Genomic DNA, 20,854 nt, shown 5'->3' on the forward strand with positions numbered 1-20,854 from the left:
CGGCGAAGCTTCAGTTGACAGGTAATGTGGCTGAAAATTGGAGGAGGTTCAAACAACCTTTGGAGTTGTATTTAGCGGCAATCGGAGCTGACGAGAAAAGTGATAAAATGAAAGCGTCAGTGTTCTTACATGTCGTGGGTGATGAAGCGCTGGAGGTGTATAATAACTTCACATTCGCTGCTGATGGAGACATAATGAAGTTGGATAAAGTAATGGAACAGTTTGAGGCCTACTGCATACCTAAACGTAACGTGACGTTTGAGAGGCACAGATTTTTCACGTGTACAGAAAACGGGAGAGACTATTGATCAGTATGTGACTGAACTGAGAAACAGAAGCAAAACATGTGAATTTGGGGGACTGACAGACTCGCTGATAAAAGACAGACTGGTGTGTGGTATTCCAGATAATGGTCTAAGGGAAAGACTGCTAAGAGAGCAAAATCTAGACCTGGGAAAAGCCATAGCACTGTGTAGGGCTACAGAGACTGTGAAGTCGCAGGCAAAGGAGCTGTTCAGTGACAATAGCTGCAACGTGGATGCAGTGAGAAAGAACGGACACAAACCGTTTAACAAAAAGAGCGCCAATGTGAAAAAAGAGGCGTGGCCAGCGAACAAAAATGAAAGGGGCAATCGAAAGTCATGTAGTCGATGCGGTACACAGCATACACCAAAAAAGTGTCCAGCATATGGCAAAACATGCAATAGTTGCAACAAAAACAACCATTATGCCCGTTGCTGTAAGAACCAAGCGCAACAAAGCAAGGTCCATGCAGTAGATGAAAGCGGGATAGAGGAGTTCTATGTGGATGTTGTGTCTGAAAACAAAAAAGAAGAAAAAAGGGACTGGATGTTGACACTAAAAGTGAATGACATACACATTCCATTTAAATTGGATACTGGAGCACAAGTTAATGTGATATCAGAGACTGATTTTAAGAAAATTAGACCCAGACCAAAGATACATGGAATAAAAGTGAAAGTGACAGGATACTCAGGTACTGATATACCAATGAAAGGAAGATGCATTGTCAAAGTGACACACAAGGACGGAGAGCACACGCTAGCATTAATCGTGGTGCCAAAGGATGTGCAGGCCATACTAGGCTTAATAGCCTGTGAGAGACTGAACCTGGTAAAGAGAGTCCTCGTAGTGGAAAGCGAAGGAGAGACAGTCTATGATGAACTCATGAAAGAGTACAATGACCTATTTCAGGGTCTAGGCTGCCTTCCAGGAGAACACACGATCAGAGTAGATAAAAGTATGCCAACGGTCATACATCCATGCAGAAAAGTTCCATTTGCTCTTCAAAAGCAACTGAAGGCAGAGTTGGAAAGCCTGAACGTGATTCAGAAGATAGATGAGCCAACTGAGTGGGTGAGTTCCCTCGTCGTTGTGGACAAAAAGAATGGAAAGCTCAGAATTTGCCTGGATCCAAGAGATCTAAACAGAGCAATAAAGAGAGAGCACTTCAAGCTTCCTACACGTGAGGAAATCATGTCACAGTTTGCAAATGCAAAGTATTTCAGCAAGTTAGATGCATCATCAGGATTTTGGCAGATGAAACTGGACGAGGCAAGTTCAAGACTGTGCACGTTCAACAGTCCATTTGGCAGATACAGATTCCTAAGGTTACCATTTGGCATTGCCTCAGCTCCTGAAGTGTATCACAAAACTATCCATATGATCTATGAGCACCTGGAGGGAGTTCATACATCAATGGATGACATCATAGTATGGGGAACCACGAGAACTGAGCATGACGAGAGACTGAAAAAAGTGCTGGAAGCAACAAGGAAAACAAACCTGAAGCTGAATAGAGAGAAATGCCAGCTCGGGGTGACAGAACTGACATTCGTGGGAGATATCCTTAGCAGTGAGGGCATCAGACCAGATCCCAGAACGGTGTCTGCCATTGAGAATATGCCAAAGCCACAATGCAAAAAGGACGTGCAGAGGTTTAATGGAATGATCAACTACATGGGTAAATTCATATCCAACCTCTCAGAAAAGATGGCGCCACTGAGACGACTAACTGAAAAGAACATAGAATGGGAATGGAATCATGAGCATGAGAAGTCATGGAGCGATCTAAAGAAACTGCTCACAGAGGAACCAGTTCTGAGGTTTTATGACCCAGCGAGACCCATCAAGATATCATCAGATGCATCACAGAGTGGGCTCGGTGCCGTTCTTCTGCAAAAATATGACTACTGGCAACCTATTGCATATGCATCGCGCTCAATGACAGACGCGGAGACGCGATATGCTCAAATAGAAAAGGAGCTGCTCAGCATCACATACGCCTGTGAAAGATTTCACCAGTTTGTGTCAGGACAAGCAATCAGTGTAGAGACTGACCATAAGCCCTTGATTGCATTGTTCCAAAAGCCACTAAATGGGTGTCCGCTTAGAATACAAAGAATGATGATCAGGCTGCAACGCTATACACTGAATGTTGCGTACACACCGGGTAAGCTGATGTATACAGCAGACACGTTGTCCAGAGCTGTTGACCCAAGTGAGCCCGCAAACACCAAAATGGATGAAAAAGTGAACGCCTACGTGGACATGATCACAAGTGCACTGCCCATAGCAGATGCAAAAATGGAGCTCATAAAGACTGAGACAAACAAAGATGAAACAATGAGACGACTGAGGAAAAGCATCTTGGATGGATGGCCCAACATGAAGCAAGACTGCTCACCTGACATGGCAGAGTACTGGAACTGCAGGGCGGAACTATCAGTGGTCGAAGACATCATCTACAAAGGAAGTAAAATAGTTATCCCAAAGAGTCTGAGAAAAGAGATGCTAAAAAGGATCCATGGAGGACATCTGGGAATCGAAAAGTGTAAGAAAAGAGCACGAGAGGTGATGTACTGGCCACGAATCAACCAAGATGTGACAAATGAGGTGTCAAACTGCACAATATGCCTGAAATATCGAGCAAGCAATCCGGTAGAACCACTAAAGCCACACCCAGCGCCAGACAGACCTTACCAGAAGGTAGGCGCTGACCTATTCGTATGTCAAGGGAAGGACTATCTTGTAGTCACAGACTATTACTCCCTGTATCCAGAGGTTTGTAGACTATACACCACCACTGCAGATGCTGTGATAACATGTATGAAAGCCATATTCTCCAGACATGGCGTGGCAAGCGAGGTCTTCACAGACAACGGACCCCAGTTTTACAATGCAAGTTTCCGACACTTTGCCAAAGAGTGGGACTTTGTCCACACAACGTCAAGTCCTCACTTTCCACAGTCCAATGGTCTAGTGGAAAAATCGGTCCAGACAGTGAAAAGACTGATGTACAAGGCAAAAGACAGTGGAACTGACTTCTACCAGAGCATGCTTGTATACCGCACAACGCCACTCGAGTGTGGTATGTCACCAGCCCAACTCCTGATGGGACGTCTGCTAAGGTCAAACCTACCCATCCCGGAGAACCTCCTGAAAACAAAAGAGGGGGAGAAAGTGAGGAAGTTCAAAGAGCAACAGAAAGAAAAGCAAAAGTACTACTATGACAGAGGAACACAAAACCTACCTGAACTCCACACTGGTGACCAAGTAAGGTTCAAAGACAAAACAAACATATGGACTCAGAAGGGAACTGTCCTGAGTGAAGTACAACCAAGATCATACACCATTCAGACAGATGAGGGTGCTGTTCTGCGAAGAAATCGTCGGGATCTTCTCATGAGACCAACCACAGCAGGTCAAAAGACTGATACTGTTGAACAACCTGATCACACAGCTGAGAACTCATCATCTGAGGCAACAACTCAGATTCAAGGACAATCAATCAGAAAATCCTCAAGACACGTGAAGCCTCCTGAGAGACTCATTGAGCAAATTTAAGGACTATTGTTATAGAAGGAAGTAATGTTATCTTATTCTCTCTTCAAGTTCTAGTGTATTTACATATTTCATGTGAACACACAAAACAAGGTTAACTAACCTTGATCATGATAATGATAATGTAAGTTCATTAAGTGTTACAGTTAAAATGCAGAGTAATACAAAGAAAACATGTTGTTAGATAAAAGTAAAATACTTTTGTTTTAAGAAAGGGAGATGTAATGATATCAGCAAATAGTGATGGTATTTGCCTGTTTGATTATTATGCCTTACCAGCATATTTGCCTGTTTGATTATTTATGCCTTACCAGCAGAGGGCATGTGAGAGAGGCAGAGTTTAGTTTTAGTTTCGTTTTAGATGGATCTCTAAGATGGTGTCTCCTGTAATGCTGTTAACGGAGTTGAACATACTTTAGATTAAAAGACATTCTCTTTCATCAATGTGTCGTCATTGAACCCACATACAAATCAATACACTTCCCTCCACATTGCCCTGAAGACCTGGGGCAATGGCCTCCTGCCAGTGGCCAGGAACAGCACTGCCCTCCTTCTTTCGACTGCCGCGACCAATGCCTCCAATGCCTGGTCGCTGAAACGGCAAGCTCTCTCCCTGGGACTGGGATTAACCATGAGGATAAGAGGTGTCACTGTTGAGTTGCTTGGAGGTCGCCTTCAGAGCCAGCAATGTTGAGAATGAGGTTGTGCAGAATGATTGGCTCCTTCCAGCTCTTAAAGGGGAGGTTCAATGTGAATGATGAGTCCCGTGGAGTGCACCTGAAATTAGTTACTGCTCTGCGGGTAGCACCCCACTCTCTGTGAGTAGCGCCCTAAGTTAGGTGATTAGTGCTTGATTTAACGCTCCAGTTCTTTCTTGGAACGCTAACAATCAATTTAGCGGGAGGTCAGAAGGATTAGCGTGTGGCGCTAATTCTCCAACTTTTTAAAATTTAACACCCCAACCAGGGCGATACCAAATTTCTAGCTCTTAAATGTTTTCTTCAATGAATAATAATTTCATTTAACTTGTAAATCTGCATTAGCAAATATATTTGGTTTCTCTGGGTTCTCAGTTTATCAGTGCAGCCCTCGCTGTATAATATATGTTCTTTCCTTTCCTCTGTAAGCAGTATTATATGACGGCTTGTGATATAGTTACAGCTTATTAAATGTTAATGTTGCACCTTCTTGTAATCTAATCGTAGTCTGACTATATCCATTCCTTGATTGTTTATAAGGAACCATCGCCTGTTCCATGGCAATTGTTTCTCACTCAGTCTCCAGAGACCCGATACACTGTTGTGTTTGTATGAATCGTCCTTGTACAGCTCTTCAGTGTTGTAATTGAGACTTGTGTGCATGACCTGCTCTTTGCTGTAAAAAACTGCACTGGCCTGAAGTTAATGCTTTAGATTATTACCCAGTGCACACCAGAGAATCAGTATGTGCTGGCTTTTTAGCTCTGCAGCACCCTTTTGACTGCTTTTTCCATTATTCTCATGGACAACTTCCAGGTACTTAAACTACTCCTTTTTGGCATTTCATTTCTATTTTTCCTTATGCAGCATGCTTCATATGTTCAATAATTAATTTCCTAGGGTGAGGGAGAAAAACAAGCATTCTCTTGTGACAATGTTTCTTGTCAGTGGTGGGAGCAGTGAATTTTCCATGCTTCTCTGCACAGATTTTTCTTGAATAACCTTGCCTCAAAGACATTGAATGCACAGCTTTATAATACTGTATAACCAAAATTCCTACTGTGATTGAACCACTGGCATTTCAAACTACACTAGTGAGCAACTACTAGAGATAATGTTTGATCTATCATAGCATTTCTTTGTACAATCAAATGGATCAATATTTAATTCTAGTTTGAATGCAGTTACCAGTCTCCTTTTATCCTATAATAACAGGTGAGCTGCCAAATGCAGTAAACGTATCTCTGCTGTCTTTAGCTCCCTGCATTATGTAGTAATATCTCTGAAATACAAAAACTGAACCTATGTTGCCTTTCATGATTGCTGAATTTGAGGAGCTTAGTTGCCATGTATGTTAGAATTTAGGTTTACCACAAGCAATGCTCTGAGGCTTTCACTGCCAGCATTCATCCTCAATACTCATAAAATTTTTAAACATTTCTGAAATAGATTTACAGTGAGTGCATTTTTATTCTGTTCACTTTCCAGATGGATCCTGTGCAGAAAGCAGTCATCAACCACACATTTGGAGTTTCAATTCCTCCTAAAAAGAAGCAAATTATTTCATGCAATGTCTGCCAGCTACGATTTAATTCAGAGGTGAGTACAGTATGCTTTTAGCTTTAAATAATTATTTATTTGTGTTCTGATGAGTTTTTAAAAATAAAAATAAAAACTGCTACAGTCACAGTTCTATTCACATGCTTATGTCATAGCTTAGTGCGAGAAATAATCTCTGATATATACTGCATGTTGTGTTAATTTAGCAAGTACTTCACTGATGGTTAGCATACGTGGTACATTTTACACTGTTGGAGCAGCTGATAAGAAAGGTGATAAGTGCACCATACACCTGTTTTCGGGCTGCTGTCACGCTGATCCGTGGTGTTGATTACCTTGTGTAACTTACCCAGGTAATGGGTTTCTTCAAGGTGAGTATTAATAATCCATTGAGTTTACATTATAGCCCTTTATAATAGGATACTACAGCAATATTTTTTCTGCAATTGAAAAGGTTTCAATGTCAGCTTAAAGAATATGTTTCTGCTTCTAAATTGGTCTTCTCACTGCGCTATTAATTAGAGAACAGTGAGTTATATATTTACAATCAATATTCTAGTGAATTTTCTGGCCATCTTGATAAAATTACCTATCGGTATTGCAGGAGCACTCCCAAACAGTAAATCTGGATTACCTTTAGTATTTCTAAATTATCGTGAAATAATTTGTGATATATTTAGGAAAGCAACGATGATGATACCAGAATAGTTGACTTAGAAAGCCTTCATTGTTTATGTTTCTTATTTTAGTTATAAAGGTACAAGGCAGTCATTTAAAAAACTAGGGGCAAGGTATTCTGTATGTCTTCAGCATAACACTGGGATGACTATAAATAAATACAGACCACTGGTGTCAAGTGTATTGAATCTAGGCAGCAGAATTCATTTCTGACTTGGTACTGCGAGGAAGGCACAAGGGAATGCGTCATTAGAGCAAAGGCTGTCGTGCATTGCAATCGTTAGATCCTCTTTTGTTTCAGATCTAAGCATGTCATTACTAGGGACAGAGAAAGAGAAGACAATTAGGTCATACTTTGTACAATATCTTTTTCTGCTGGTCCCATGGGTTGCTGAGGTGATTACTTATTCGGATCAAGATTCAGTGCATTTCACTGTGAAATGTTTTCCTTTTAGGGGAACATGGAGTGCTAAGTAGTTGTACTAGATTGTTGTCGTTAACCTTTTCCAGCATGGTTTTTATAATAAAGTTTTCTTCTTTTAAAATCAGTCTTGCAATGCTTTAAGATATTACATAGGGCCTCTGTAAATTGATATTTATCCTGCATTTGTATGGTATATAGACAATAATTGCCTGTAAACTAAAAATTATTCCGGGGGAAAGTAAAGGGATTTAATACATCCACACAAAAAAATTGCTTTTAGAACTCATGTGCGACCTCACCCTCTGGCAAGCTGGCACCTGTGCTATCCTTACCCCCTGCCCTGGCTGCAGGCCACTCATGCAGATCTCACCTCTATGCTATCCTCTAAGATACGCGCAGTGTCAGTATCTGGCTGGTGGCTGCGAGTGTGAAATAGAGTGACGGTTTTTCTTGATCATCGCTGTCTTGTTGCTCTTCCACCACTGCCTGGCCAGGCTGCAGTTCTTGGGTATCTGAAAAGAGAAAGGCACAAGGTGAGGGGAGTGGGGAAAACAGGAGGTGCATGCTCACACCATATGTAGCTTGTAAATCAGAAGAGATTATGGGATGAGGGGGACGTGGGATATGAGGAGGAGGATTAGGTATGAGGATATCATCATCTTCCATGGTTTCAGCCTCACTGCTGGCTACGGCCTCAGCAATGGCCGTTCCAGTGATGGCGACCACCGTCTCCTCCATGGGGCAAGGTCATGTAGGCGTGCCTGTCCTCTGATGGTTAGCTCCTGCTGCCTCCAGTTGTGTGCCACCTTGTCCTGCAAGAGAGGGGGAAGTGTGTCAGTGAGTGTGGTGCAATGTGTTTGGCTGTCATGGTTAAATAGCTGGCAGTGTGTGCAAGCTGTGAGATGTGATTGTGAGGCTTACAGCAGTGCTAAGTGTGTGAGGGTGAAGCTATGACTGTTAGGTATCAGTCTTCATTGATAGAGATTGTTGGTAGGTGAGTGATGGGGGTGCGGTGCATTGTGCATTTGCTGAGGCTAGTGGTGCACTTGATGGGCTAGGGCATTTGAAGATGCATTCACTGACCTTGATCACTCGTGTGAGGTCATTGAATTTTTTGTGGCCCTGTATCCAGGTCCTCGGGGCTTGACTCTTGGCATTGACCGCCACCGCTATCTGCTCCCACTGCCTTCTGAGCATTTGTCTGGAGGGCCTCCTGGCCCCCTGTGGATACAGCACATCTTTCCTTCTCTCTTTCTTTCCACCTCCTCCACCAAGGCTTCCAGTGCAGCATCAAAAATCCTTGGAGCCCCCTCTCTCCCATGCTGTGCCATTATTGAGTGTTTGCCAGGTCAGAATCAGTTGTAGAACACCTTCCACCACCTGCTTCAGCCACAATGCACATCCCCTTTACATAAGAACATAAGAATTAGGAGCAGGAGTAGGCTATACTGCCCTTCGAGCCTGCTCCGCCATTCAGTAAGATCATAGCTGATCTTCGACCTCAACTCCACTTTCCCACCCAATCTCCATATCCCTCGATTCCCCCTAGAGTCCAAAAATCTATCTATCTCAGCCTTGAATATACTCAGGACTCAGCATCCACAACAAAGAGTCACAGTCCTCTGAGTGAAGAAATTCCTCCTCATCTCGGTCTTAAATGGCCAACCCCTTATCCTGAGACTATGCCCCCTAGTTCTAGACTCTCCAGCCAGGGGAAACAACCTCTCAGCATCTACCCTGTCAATCCCCCTCAAAATCTTATATGTTTCAATGCGATCCCCTCTCATTCTTCTAAACTCCAGAGAATATAGGCCCAATCTACTCAATCGCTCCTCATGGGACAGCCCTCTCATCCCAAGGATCAATCTAGTGAACCTTCATTGCACCGCCTCTAAGGCAGGTATGTCCTTTCTCAGATAAGGAGACCAAAACTGTGCACAGTACTCCAGGTGTGGTCTCACCAAAGCCCTGTACAACTGTCGTAAGACTTCCTTACTTTTGTACTCCAACCCCCTTGCAATAAAGGCTAACATGCCATTTGCTGGCTGTTACCTGCATGCTAACTTTCTGCATTTCTTGTACAAGGACACCTAAATCTCTCTGAACACCAACATTTAATAATTTCTCACCATTTAAAAAATATTCTGTTTTTCTATTCTTCATACTAAAGTGAATAACCTTACATTTCCCCACATTATACTCCATCTGCCACATTACTGCCCACTCACTTAGTCTATCTATATCCCTTTGCAGGCTTTGTGTCCTCCTCACAGCTTACTTTCCCACCTTGCTTTGTATCATCAGCAAACTTGGGTACATTGCACTCAGTCCCTTCATCTAAGTCATTAATATAAATTGTAAATAGTTGAGGCCCAAGTACTGATCCTTGCAGCACCCCACTAGTTACAGCCTGCCAACTAGAAAATGACCCGTTTATCCCTACTTTCTGTTTTCTGTCTGTTAACTAATCCTCTATCCATACTAATATATTACCCCCAAGCCCATGAGCCCTTATCTTGTGTAACAACCTTTTATGTGGCACCTTATCGAATGCCTTTTGGAAATCCAAATATACTACATCCCCTTTATCCACCCTGCCAGTTACATCCTCAAAAATCTCTAATAATTTGTTAAACACGATTTCCCTTTCATAAAACTATGTTGACTCTGCCTAATCATATTATGATTTTCTAAGTGCCCTGTTACCACTTCCTTAATAATGGATTCTAGCATCTTCCTGACTATTGATGTCAGGCTAACTGGCCTGTAGTTCCCTGTTTTCTCTCTCCCTCCTTTCTTGAATAGCGGGGTTACATTTGCTGCTTTCCTAACATTAGGAGGGTAAAATATGAGGAATCCAGACACCCTGGAACCCTATTTAACATATACATGGGTAAAATTATATATTAGGCTTAAGTTATAATCATCCTTACTTCAAGTCTTTTGGACTTACATGTGCTCTATCAATGGCAACACACCCCAGTCCCCTCCAGACCTATTTCCTGCATGTGTTGTCACCTTCCAGTTTTAGCCTTGACTAAAACATTGCTGGAGTAGCTACACATACTGTTGTATGAATTCTAGAGGGGTCAATCATCTTTTTACAGTCTAGTTTCCCAACATTTAGTTTTTGTTTTTTAAAATGCCCCCTCTGTAGATCAAGATGCTCTAAATCTTCTCTTGAAACAGAAAATGCTTTGAGTATTGTTGTGGCTGGATTTAAAATTCAGTTTTTATTTAGGAGCTCCACACTCTGGTACTGGATACAGAGTCAATACATATCCTATTTATATTATAAAGGTGCCTTTGTACTTTGGGCATATGCTTTCCCGCTGATAAAACTGCCTCACTGATAATTCTGTGTGATTTTACTTGCAGGAGTGTGAAAGCAGCCTAAACATAGAAACAGAAACATAGAAGATAGGAGCAGGAGTAGGCCATTCGGCCCTTCGAGCCTGCTCCGCCATTTAATGAGATCATGGCTGATCATCCAAATTCAGTACCCTGTTCCTGCTTTCTCCCCCTATCCCTTGATCCCTTTAGCCTTAAGAAATATATCTAACTCCTTCTTGAATATATTTAATGAATTGAAAAAGTAGTAAATGAATGATGTCCTCCTGCTTCCCCTTGTAGTGTGTTCACTTTAGGCGTAGTCAGAGGTATAGTGCTTCACCGCTGATGTGAGAAGTTTGTTGACGGAAAGAATTTTTAAAAATTGCGCCTACATAAACCGGGCACACACAATGCATGCACAGCAGCTTGAGCATATGCAGTTCTTTTCATAGAAAAATGAATGTAATTTTTCCCCCCAATCTTGCACTGTACCAGCAGGTTGTACAAAAACAACACACTGCGGGTCCAGAGGGAAGTAGGAGGGCTTCAGACAGTCACATTAGCAGTAATCCTATCTTATGGCTGTATTCAGTAACAATAGTTCAGACATAATTTTTATTATTCAGAATAACAGTGCCTTCATTTTTGGCTGCAACACTGCCTTCAGCAAAGTTTTAATTTCAGAAACCCAGCAAAAAGCTAAGTTTCTGAAATAACTGACTTTATAGACCTAGGTTAGCACCAACAAACTGTTGTTCAACTCACTTCCCTGTATGTCACTCGCTGTTCCTTTGGCTCAAGGTACTGAAAAAACAGACACATATAAACCATATGTTCTGCACACAGGACAGTGTTAAGTACCATCCTCGCAGAATTTGATGGGCTTATGCGAATTACAATCAATGAATTTGTTAGCTGCAAAAAGCAAAACACTGCAGATGCTGGAAATCTGAACTAAAAATTCCACTCCGGATGCGCTGGTTCACCTATCCTACATTACCAGCACCTGCTGTCCAAAAGGAAATGGGAGCTGTGGTTAAGGCCTAAAGTTGGTAAAGTCAATGTTAAGGCCAGAGGTCTGTAAAGCTCCTAGTAGAAAGATGAGGTGCTGTTCTTCAGGCTTGTGTTGAGCTTCATTAGAACAGTGTAGGAGAGCAAGGACAAAGAGGTCAGAGTGGAGGTGGGACGGAGAATTAAAGTTGCAAGTGACTGGAGGCTTAGGGTTGCGTTTGTTAGCTGCTGCTGATCAGTAGTCTATCGGTCAAAGCTACCAAATATAATCTGGCAGATTTCTCATAGACTCCAAACATTAGGCCATGCAAATGCCATGCTAATTTAATATAGACAATGATTCAATCAAGAGTACTAACATTTTGGTTCGCATTTAGTCCATTGTATTTTGCACAGAAACAGTAGGTTTTTTGGACAATTACAGTACCGTCAACACTACACATTTGACTTACCAGAAACCAGCTTCTTCTACAAAAATGATAAAGTTAATAGCCTAGAAATTGCGGCCGGAGGCGTATCTCCGGAGTACGCCTCCGACCACCTGCTTTTACCAGCCGTAAGAATTGTGTGGGCAATTACTGGTCAATTGTTGGGCAAATAGCCCAACTCTGCACCAGCATCAGTTTTCAGGCGGTTCGGATGATCTGTCAGGGAGTACCTTGACAGATCACAAGTTCCGGATTTCGCGCAAGCACACGCGGAACTTGCGAGGCCTTACAAAGGGAGTACGACAGTATACTCAGAGTACGGCGTCACAGACACCATGATTTCAGGGCCATTATTGTTTCCCATTTACTATTTTCTGCCACTATTTCAAGTAAATTCTTTTGAAATATCTGTTTAAATATAAATATCATCTCAGCTGTTGTGTAAAATTGATGTAATGTGTATAATCTAATCACATTCATCTTGGACTCAAAGTCCAAGCTGCCTGTCATAGCTGCTTCTAGCGATATGTGAGTTGAAATTCTACCATGCGATATTAGTAACACACATTAACATATTTGCATGAAATTCCATTGTCCATTATTTGGGCATCGCTGGCAAGGTCAGCATTTATTGGCCATCCCTAATTGCTTGAGAAGGTGATGGTGAGCAGTCGTCTTGAACCGTTGCAGTTCGTGAGGTGAAGGTACTCCCACAGTGCTAAGGAGGGAGTTACAAGATTTTGACCCGTTGACGATGAAGGAACAACGATATATTTCCAACTCAGGATGGTGTGTGACTTGGAGAGGACTTGCTGGTGGTGGTGTTCCTATGGGCCTATTGCCCTTGTCCTAGACGGTACAGGTCACGGGTTTGGGAGGTGCTGTCGAAGAAGCTTTGGCGAGTTACTGCAGTGATGGTACACACTGCAGCCACAGTGCGCCGGTGGTGCAGGGAGTGAATGTTTAAGGTGGTGGATGGGGTGCCAATCAAGTGGGCTGCTTTGTCCTGGATGATGTTGAGCTTCTGGAGTGTTGTTGGAGCTGCACTCATCTGGGCAAGTGGAGAGTATTCCATCACACTCCTGACTTGTGTCTTGTAGATGGTGGAAAGGCTTTGGGGAGTCAGGAGGTGAGTCATTTGCCACAGAATAGCCAGCCTCTGGCCTGCTCTTGTAGCCACAGTATTTATGTGGCTGGTCCAGTTAATTTCTGGTCAGTGATGACCCCCTGGATCTTGATGGTGGGGACATTTGGCGATGGTAATGCCATTGAATGTCAAGGGTATGTGGCTAGCCTCTTGTTGGAGATGGTCATTGCCTGGCCTGGCGAATGGAACTGAACACTGTGCAATCATCAGCGAACATCCCCACTTTTGACCTTATGATGGAGGGAAGGTCATTGATGAAGCAGCTGAAGATGGTTGGGCCTTAGGACACTGCCCTGAGGAACTCCTGCAGCGATGTCCTGGGGCTGAGATGATTGCGATGAGATGAACTCATGAATGTGTTAATTTCCAATACCACACTGCATGCTTTCAATCTAATGTAACTGACCTTGTAACTATTAAATAAATTCCTCAAATGTTTTTGAAAATGTTGCCCAAGCAGTGATGTATTATGTTACTAAGAAAGATGCAAGACCTCAGTTAATTTTCAAATAAATAATTTTATCATTGCACATGTACAATTGGAGTGAGCAGTGGTAGCAATCCCACCTCTGAGTCAGAAGATTATGGGTTCGAGCCACACTCCAGACAGCCATGTATCAGGACGCAGGAGCCTCTGAATACTGGGTTGTCATCCAGCGGGGTACTTTCATTTGATGGGAGTGGAGTGGCGACCTCCCATCAAATCCAACCAGTCCCCCTATGTCAGGACAACAACCTGACCACATAAAAAATTATTTTTGTTACAGAAACAACCCAGAGCATGATCTGTTGGCTATAAAAGCAATAGAAGAAATGGGTTGTCTCATGTGCCAGTTGGTATAGAAGGGAAGAAGACACATGTACAACTTCAATTACATTGTAGATATAGGTCAAATGGACATGACAGATGGCAAATAGGGAAATGTGAAGAGGCCTGTTGAGTGAAATGAAAGATCCTACAAATGAGTGATTTGATAAATAACTGAATAAATTAGTAAAAGCTACTTTTGTTACTCAAATCTTGGGTGTGCATGTAATTTGCCCTTTGGTAGATAAAGTTGACAAGGTAGTGGGCATTTTAGTTTAATTTTGACAGAAAAGATATATGGCGAATGCTACAATTCTCTCCCACAGTAGGGTTTTAAAAGCACATTCTACATTTTCTTGAAGACCCAATTTAGTCATGCTCACATCAGATATATTTTGAAAGATGGCTGCTTTTCTCCCCTTATTTCAGATAATGTTTTACATGCATTCATAATCTTTTTTCAGAGTTATACACCTAGGATTCTGTGATACTCTCTTGTTGACGATGCATGACTCTAACATACATTTACCTTGAATCAAACTTGGCCCAAGAACATTTCTCCAGAGATTAGCTCCCAGGCTTTCTTGTATTTTCATGGAACTTGCTTTCAGTGCATCCTTTGGCTTTATCAGTAACGTATACTATTGGAAAAAAAAGATTTACAGGACAAAGTTGTCTATGCAAATTGGTGTGTAAGTGCTCTGCTGTGACATGAACAACATGACTGAAATAAGAGATCTTTGCTTTGATGATTCCTTCCAACAACTCTGTCTTCACAGCTAAATCTTGAACTGAATCATTTATGCATCTAACTCTGCATGGTGTCCTAGGAAACCAATGATAGCAACACATTTCAAACACCCTGATCCTTTTCTCATCTGCAGTCTTCAGTGTCTTGCTCTCTGAACCTTGTAAGAGAGAGCTCCATGCTAATGTGTAAAAATAATTAGTTTTGTTTTATTTTTAGATGGCTGTCCTTCCAGATAAAATTCATATCTGCAAAAACTTTTGGTACTATTTTTAATTACCTTTGGGGGGGAAAAAATCACCAACAGAGATCTTCAGGGATTCAAGATATTTAAATTACTACACAATTGAGCTGTTTGCCACTTGGCATAATGCCCACTGATTTCCCACCACTGCCCACTTGTGTGATTTTTGTCTTAACTTTTATTTTAAGGAGTTTCACCTCACTGCCCTACACTGAATTCAATGGTAGTTGATGTCCACAAATTCCAAATATAATTGAATTTTACAGACTGGGATCCTATCGTTATTTTTAAAAAGCTACATTCTTCATTAATTAAAAAGTTGATCTGTTATTGACCTATATAAAATGTCTTACTGTCAGGTATTTACACCAGTCGAATCAATTTAAACAGATATTGAACTCACGATTGGATTTTTAGACTAAATAGGAGTGAAATCGGTTTTGGGCAGTAGTGCAAAATGGGCGACAGCGAATTGACAGCCATTTTACATCCCAGCTGATAATGAGAAGAAACTTAGGTGGGTTGTAAAATGGGCTGCTGATTTGTTAGCCCTCATTTTGTGCTGCCACCCAAAACCAGTTCCACCCCCAATACGTTAGATTTTGCATAAATTCTATTTGTTTTACATTCTATTGCAGAATACTGAATTGGGGACTATAATGAACAAATCCAATATGGGCCAGTGCAGTTTGCAGAAAGAAACTGTGACTGGCTCATCTTTAGAACTTTCAACACAAAAGCATAGAGAGACATAAATGATGTCTGCTCTTATAGAACAACATTAATATGAATTTTAACATGAATAGAATTTTACAATATATCTTGTACATATGCACATGGTTGTTAGGCAACAAAACATAAACATACCAAACATTGGCAAGTGATGCATAGACTTTATTTGTATCACGAGGCAAAACCTAGATCTAGTTAAAAGTTCCTTTAAAAGACAGTATTAGACTTCTATTATCACAGCCAGAGAGGGGATCAAATCTGATATGGCTGTCAAATTATGCAGATTGGCCAAATGATGCTGTGCCAGACTGCCTGTAAGCAGCCAAATATCATTAGGATGAATACAAGGGAGAGAAATTATTGTAAAGCATGTAATAATGTTTGACTGGAGTGAGGGGGAAGGAAATCATATTTAAGTTTAATTTCATAATGTTGAATAAAATTCTATTTACTTGTATATCCTAAGCAATTCAGGTATAAAAGTCCTATTTATTAAAAGACAGGGTGGGGGAGGGACAAATGGCCCTTGGAGGGACTCACCAGAATACCTAGCATGTGCAAGTTCTGAAGATAATTGTGAACATTGGAATATAAACATTATACATATAAAGAAAGTAATTGAAAATGTAGATTATATAAGGAACACCTTATTTTTTTGTTTCTCACAAAATGTTTACTATAGTCCAAAAGCAGGGGTATCAATCAAAGTTGAGAATTGACCAGCAAATATTTATTTTTAAGGTTAAACAACCCTAATAAAACTTCATGATGTTAATTTGAGATTTATGGTGGCAAATGTTTTATATTTTTGTTTAAATAGTTAAGTTCAAAATGGAAGCAGTCTCTCTTTGCTGTGTTTCAAAATGGAAGATGGGAGATATGTTTTCTGCAAGATCAATTGATTTGGAAATTAGTTAATGTTAGATAATCTTGCACCATGTCTTTAAATATAATTTAGGCTCAGGCCTATCGAATCAAACATGATTACATATATGCCTATTTTAAAAATCAATTTAACCTTTTGTTTATGACAGACTTCACATATAGAACAATGGCCATAGCAGTAAAAGGACATCGCACTACATTCTGCTATGAGGCAACCCTAATCAGCCAAGACACAGTGATTATCTGGGAGCGCGGCCAGTTGACGCCTTTCTTCTGTGAAGGATTCAGCACAGCTCCTAGTCGAGGCACAGACCCTCTCTATTTATACCTTTTTTCACTGTTCTTGACACTCAGCATCCTGCTCCAGTGGCAACTTCCCTATGGCTCCCTTTTGCTGAATTAGCACTTTGGTATCCTTGCAATTTGTATCAGCAAGTACCAGTTACCCTCTCACACAGTCAATTGTTGTTGAACCCTGTGGATCTGTTAACCATATGTCTGGTTACTATTCATTCTTAGGAACCTATCACCTTCCAAGTTTGCCTATTTAATCCTGTAGTGCAATATTTCATTGCAAAGACATACCCTACTTATTTTTCCAACCTCAATATTCTTATCATCTCTAACCACAGATTCCACTTCCTTAGTCATTCATTTACTCAAAAACCAACTGTTTAAACCATTTCCTTACACACAACCGCAAAATAGCAATGGCACTGATTAGTTACTTTAAGACAATATAATGATCAAATTATAATGTTTGACAAATAAAAGTTAGAATTTACACTTATGTAAGCAATACAATACTAAACTAACAGATTCCCGCATCAATCAAGTCAATCACAGATCTCTGTTGCTGCCCTGATTAATCCTTTCCATACTGACCTATTACAGGCTCCATGGCCTAGAAATTCAGTGGCGCTCCGTTTGGGGCGCCAGCCTCGCCAGGGCGCCGGAAGTACCGCCCCGGAAGTAGTCGCGGCCGCCCGCCGCAAATTCAGTTTTGAGCGCCCCAGAGGGAAGCGCGGCGCTACTCGAGGCGCCCCGCATCCCTCTTGGGGCGCTGCAACTGAAAATCGCAGCGCAACGTGCCGCAGCGCCACACGCTGTGGCACGGCGCGCTGTGGTACTGCAGGCCTTCCTCCCCTTCTTAAAGGGGCGGGGCCTGCTGCAGCGCGCTCGAAGAGCGGGAGTGCCGGCAAAAGAGCCCGGCACCGAGGAGAAGTGCTGGGCTCTTGGGACACAGCCGGCACTCCGCGGGGGGGGGGGGGGGGGGCGCTCAGGAGGCCAGGAACGGCGGCGCGGAGAGGTGCTGGCAGGCGGCCAGCAAAAAAAATGGCCGCCCGCACCTCAGCGCCTCTACCGTTGCAGGTAGGCCCCCCTGAACCGATCGCAAATTGCGACCGGCATTAAAGCAGGGGGCGCTACTAAATTTCACGATCGGGGCAGTAGTGGGGCGCTGCGCACACCGATGACGTCATCGATAGCAGCGCAGCACTAACGGCTAGCGCCGCCATTAGCGTCCCGCTAAATTTAGCGGGAGGCGTGGCCAGTGGCATAAAACCCACTAAGTGCCCTCTTAGGGCGCTAACTGGTGGCGCAGCCCACTGAATTTCTAGGCCCATGTCCATAAAACCCAACTGGGTCACAAATGTCCTTCAGGAGGGGCCTGCCACTTTGATCCAGTCTGGCCTAGATGTGACTCCAGTCCCACACTATGGGGCAGAATTTGCGGTTGGCATGACAGTGTACTTCCAGAGTACGCCATCATACCGCCTTTGAAATTGACCACAAGTTGCACGTGCTAAATTCCGAACTTGCGATCTGTCAAGTTCCGACTTGACACATCATCTGCTGCGACTGCCTGGCTAATTGCCTAGCAATTACGCAGGAAAATTTTACGGCTGGTACAAACAGGTGCAGAAGCCTGTTTTCACAGTATAAGGGAGAGGGGATATGCTGCAGCTTGAAATATACAGCAGTTTTTTTCATCATGATAAAAAAATCTTCAAAATAAGTATCTATCCACCTAACTAATAGCTCCTCTTTCTAATTATTACAACTGATCCCAACACAACTCGCGGAGACAAATAGGCAAAGGGTGAAAAGTAACTACCAAAGCACCAACGTCCTTTTCATTTCAGAGCAACATTATAAAGATGATTTTATTAGAAAAAGATGCCCTTTGTGCAGTACCTCCGATGTATTTTACAAAACTGGCTCACCCACAGAAAAAAAAGGAAAAGAACAAGTGTCTCACATTTTCGTTTAACTATTTGAAATGCCGATGACTTAGCTGACTATTCCCTGAGGCTTTCATGATTTGAACCCATTTAACAAACTATTAATGAAATGCAATTTCCCTGCAGTGAAACTTTTGCACACAAGAAACCTGGACACACAAGCAGGATATTTCCATCACCCTCGTAAAATTAAGCATTAAAAAATCATGAATGAGCATCTGAGATTTCTGTTTCCTGATTGACGCACTGCCCCACGTGATCCCAGGTACGCTTATGCACACGGTGTGGCCCTGGGATCTGTGGGCCACTACACTGCGCACAACTCCTCAGCGAAACAATGACATTTTTTGAAGGGGACCTCGCTCCAGGTAAGTGCGGATTTCTTTCGGACGTCGGCAGCATAGTACTTAGCTATGCCGCCAACCGCAATTTCCGAGCTTATACGATTGCTTCTGAATGCCCCCAGGGTAACATGGAATGGACAACAAATTATGTTTTGTCAGTCTTAACCCTATTCCAAGAAGAAATTTTAAAAAGTAATGACTCATTAGAGTTCTATGTAATTGCCTGCACTTATTGTGCTTTTGATTGAAAGTGATTGACTGCGCTGCTTTCAAAGTCTCCTAGACTGTATAGGCAAAGTGATTCTCCTGTAATGTTTAGTTCTTACCTAAGAGCAACAAACTCTGTGGCTGAATTGGAAAGTCTGTCATTCACAAGCAAAATCTCATCTTGAATGTCTATGAAAGAGAAAAACAAGATTGTCATCCAAAGGACCTGTTGTTGGCCAATTGACTATAAGAAGCAAATTTATAGAAAAAGGATATATAAACCCCTTCTGGACTAATTCTAGTACTGCTTGTTTTGTGCTGTTGGTATGTTGCTTTCTCTTTTTGCTTCTGTATAAAATTTTGTTCATAAATAAATCTGAATGAGTAGTTTTAGCCTCTACACACTGGTTTGGGAGCGTATTATTTTCTGCCTTCTGAGGTGACTGGAAACATGGCGGGCATCATTCACAATGTCCATTAAACAGTTTACTATGAGTAGGTTAATAGTTAAATCATGGCCGCACCAACCTGTATAGAGAATAAAAGTGTAGGTCCAGTTCATAACAGATTGGTCTGCTAATGGAAACTACCTAGCCATCTATACAATTATAGGTACTGGGAAAAAGCTTGAACTTTGTGTTCCTCCAAATGGATTGTTCCTTATGACAGTTTGTAAAATTGGGATGTCTGATATTGTAGGTATATTTGAATATATGTAAACAAATTATCTGCACCGTATGCTTTTGTCATGTGTATTTTTGTACACCTAAAAACTGTTCTGATGAAGAGTACACACCACAAATATAACTTTTTCTAGATGCTGACTGACTTGCTGTGTATTTACAATATTTTCTATTTTTATTCATTGCTCCTTTTTGAACCACTAAAATGCAATCTATTTTAAAGCAAATTCTAAAATGAGGAGTTCAGCCTGATGAAATGAATAACTCACTTACACTGAAGACAAGTATCACATTTGCAATGTTGGTGTTATTATAACCTTCCAGTCTGAAACTCAGAAAAAAACGATTTCAACAACAACTTTACCTTCGGCTGAGAGCCACTCAAAATATAATGTCACAATTTTTTGCCAATCATTAAAACAAAAAGCATCCTGGTTTTTAAATAAAATACACAATGCAAATTTTGCAATTTGAAAAATATAGCATGCAACACTAGAAGGCAAATAATGAAATGAGCATAACAATCTTATGGCATACCTAGTGTGCATGTTAGTAGCAGGTGATCTTGTAGCAGACAGCACAACTCTGCAGTTGATTCTCTGCTGACCTGGACCCGGCAAAGACAGTTCGCCAAAGTTGTTGCCAAGTAGGTGCAAAAATACCTGTAATTTTGGCAGGCACAGCCAATGGATTTTTGCTGGCTGATGATCAGTACCCCATAAAGCACAATATCTGGTGATTGGACTGTTTCTGAGAAACCATCCAGTGTAAGAGTTAATTAGGTTGACACAAGCGTCTGCCGTTGAGCCTGCTTCAG

At 41.8% G+C, this 20,854-nt stretch overlaps 1 protein-coding gene and 1 long non-coding RNA gene across 21 annotated transcripts in view; one reads left to right on the top strand and one right to left on the bottom strand.

Moving 5' to 3' along the window:
- The window catches only part of znf385b (zinc finger protein 385B), a 588,958-nt gene that overhangs the window by 488,626 nt on the left and 79,478 nt on the right, over positions 1-20,854 (top strand). For 18 of the 20 annotated variants that reach the window (XM_085985988.1, XM_085985990.1, XM_085985981.1 and 15 more), the window contains one exon: positions 6,051-6,161. The exons of 1 other annotated variant lie outside the window; for it this stretch is intronic. In XM_085985988.1, coding sequence (XP_085842114.1) covers positions 6,051-6,161 — 111 coding nt within the window. Of the gene's footprint in view, positions 1-4,994; positions 5,379-6,050; positions 6,162-20,854 lie in introns of those variants that run through there. One more of the 20 variants, XM_085985999.1, reaches the window with a different exon arrangement.
- On the bottom strand, positions 6,169-19,545 carry LOC147120296 (uncharacterized). Its single transcript, XR_015078161.1, has 3 exons — positions 19,474-19,545; positions 14,481-14,592; positions 6,169-7,736 (listed from the first exon to the last, which is right to left on the bottom strand). It is a non-coding gene; the product is annotated as an uncharacterized LOC147120296 (long non-coding RNA).

Source organism: Somniosus microcephalus, chromosome 4, assembly GCF_052327205.1.
Source record: "Somniosus microcephalus isolate GS21.2 chromosome 4, FLI_Smic_1.0, whole genome shotgun sequence".
Taxonomy (NCBI): Eukaryota; Metazoa; Chordata; class Chondrichthyes; order Squaliformes; family Somniosidae; genus Somniosus; species Somniosus microcephalus.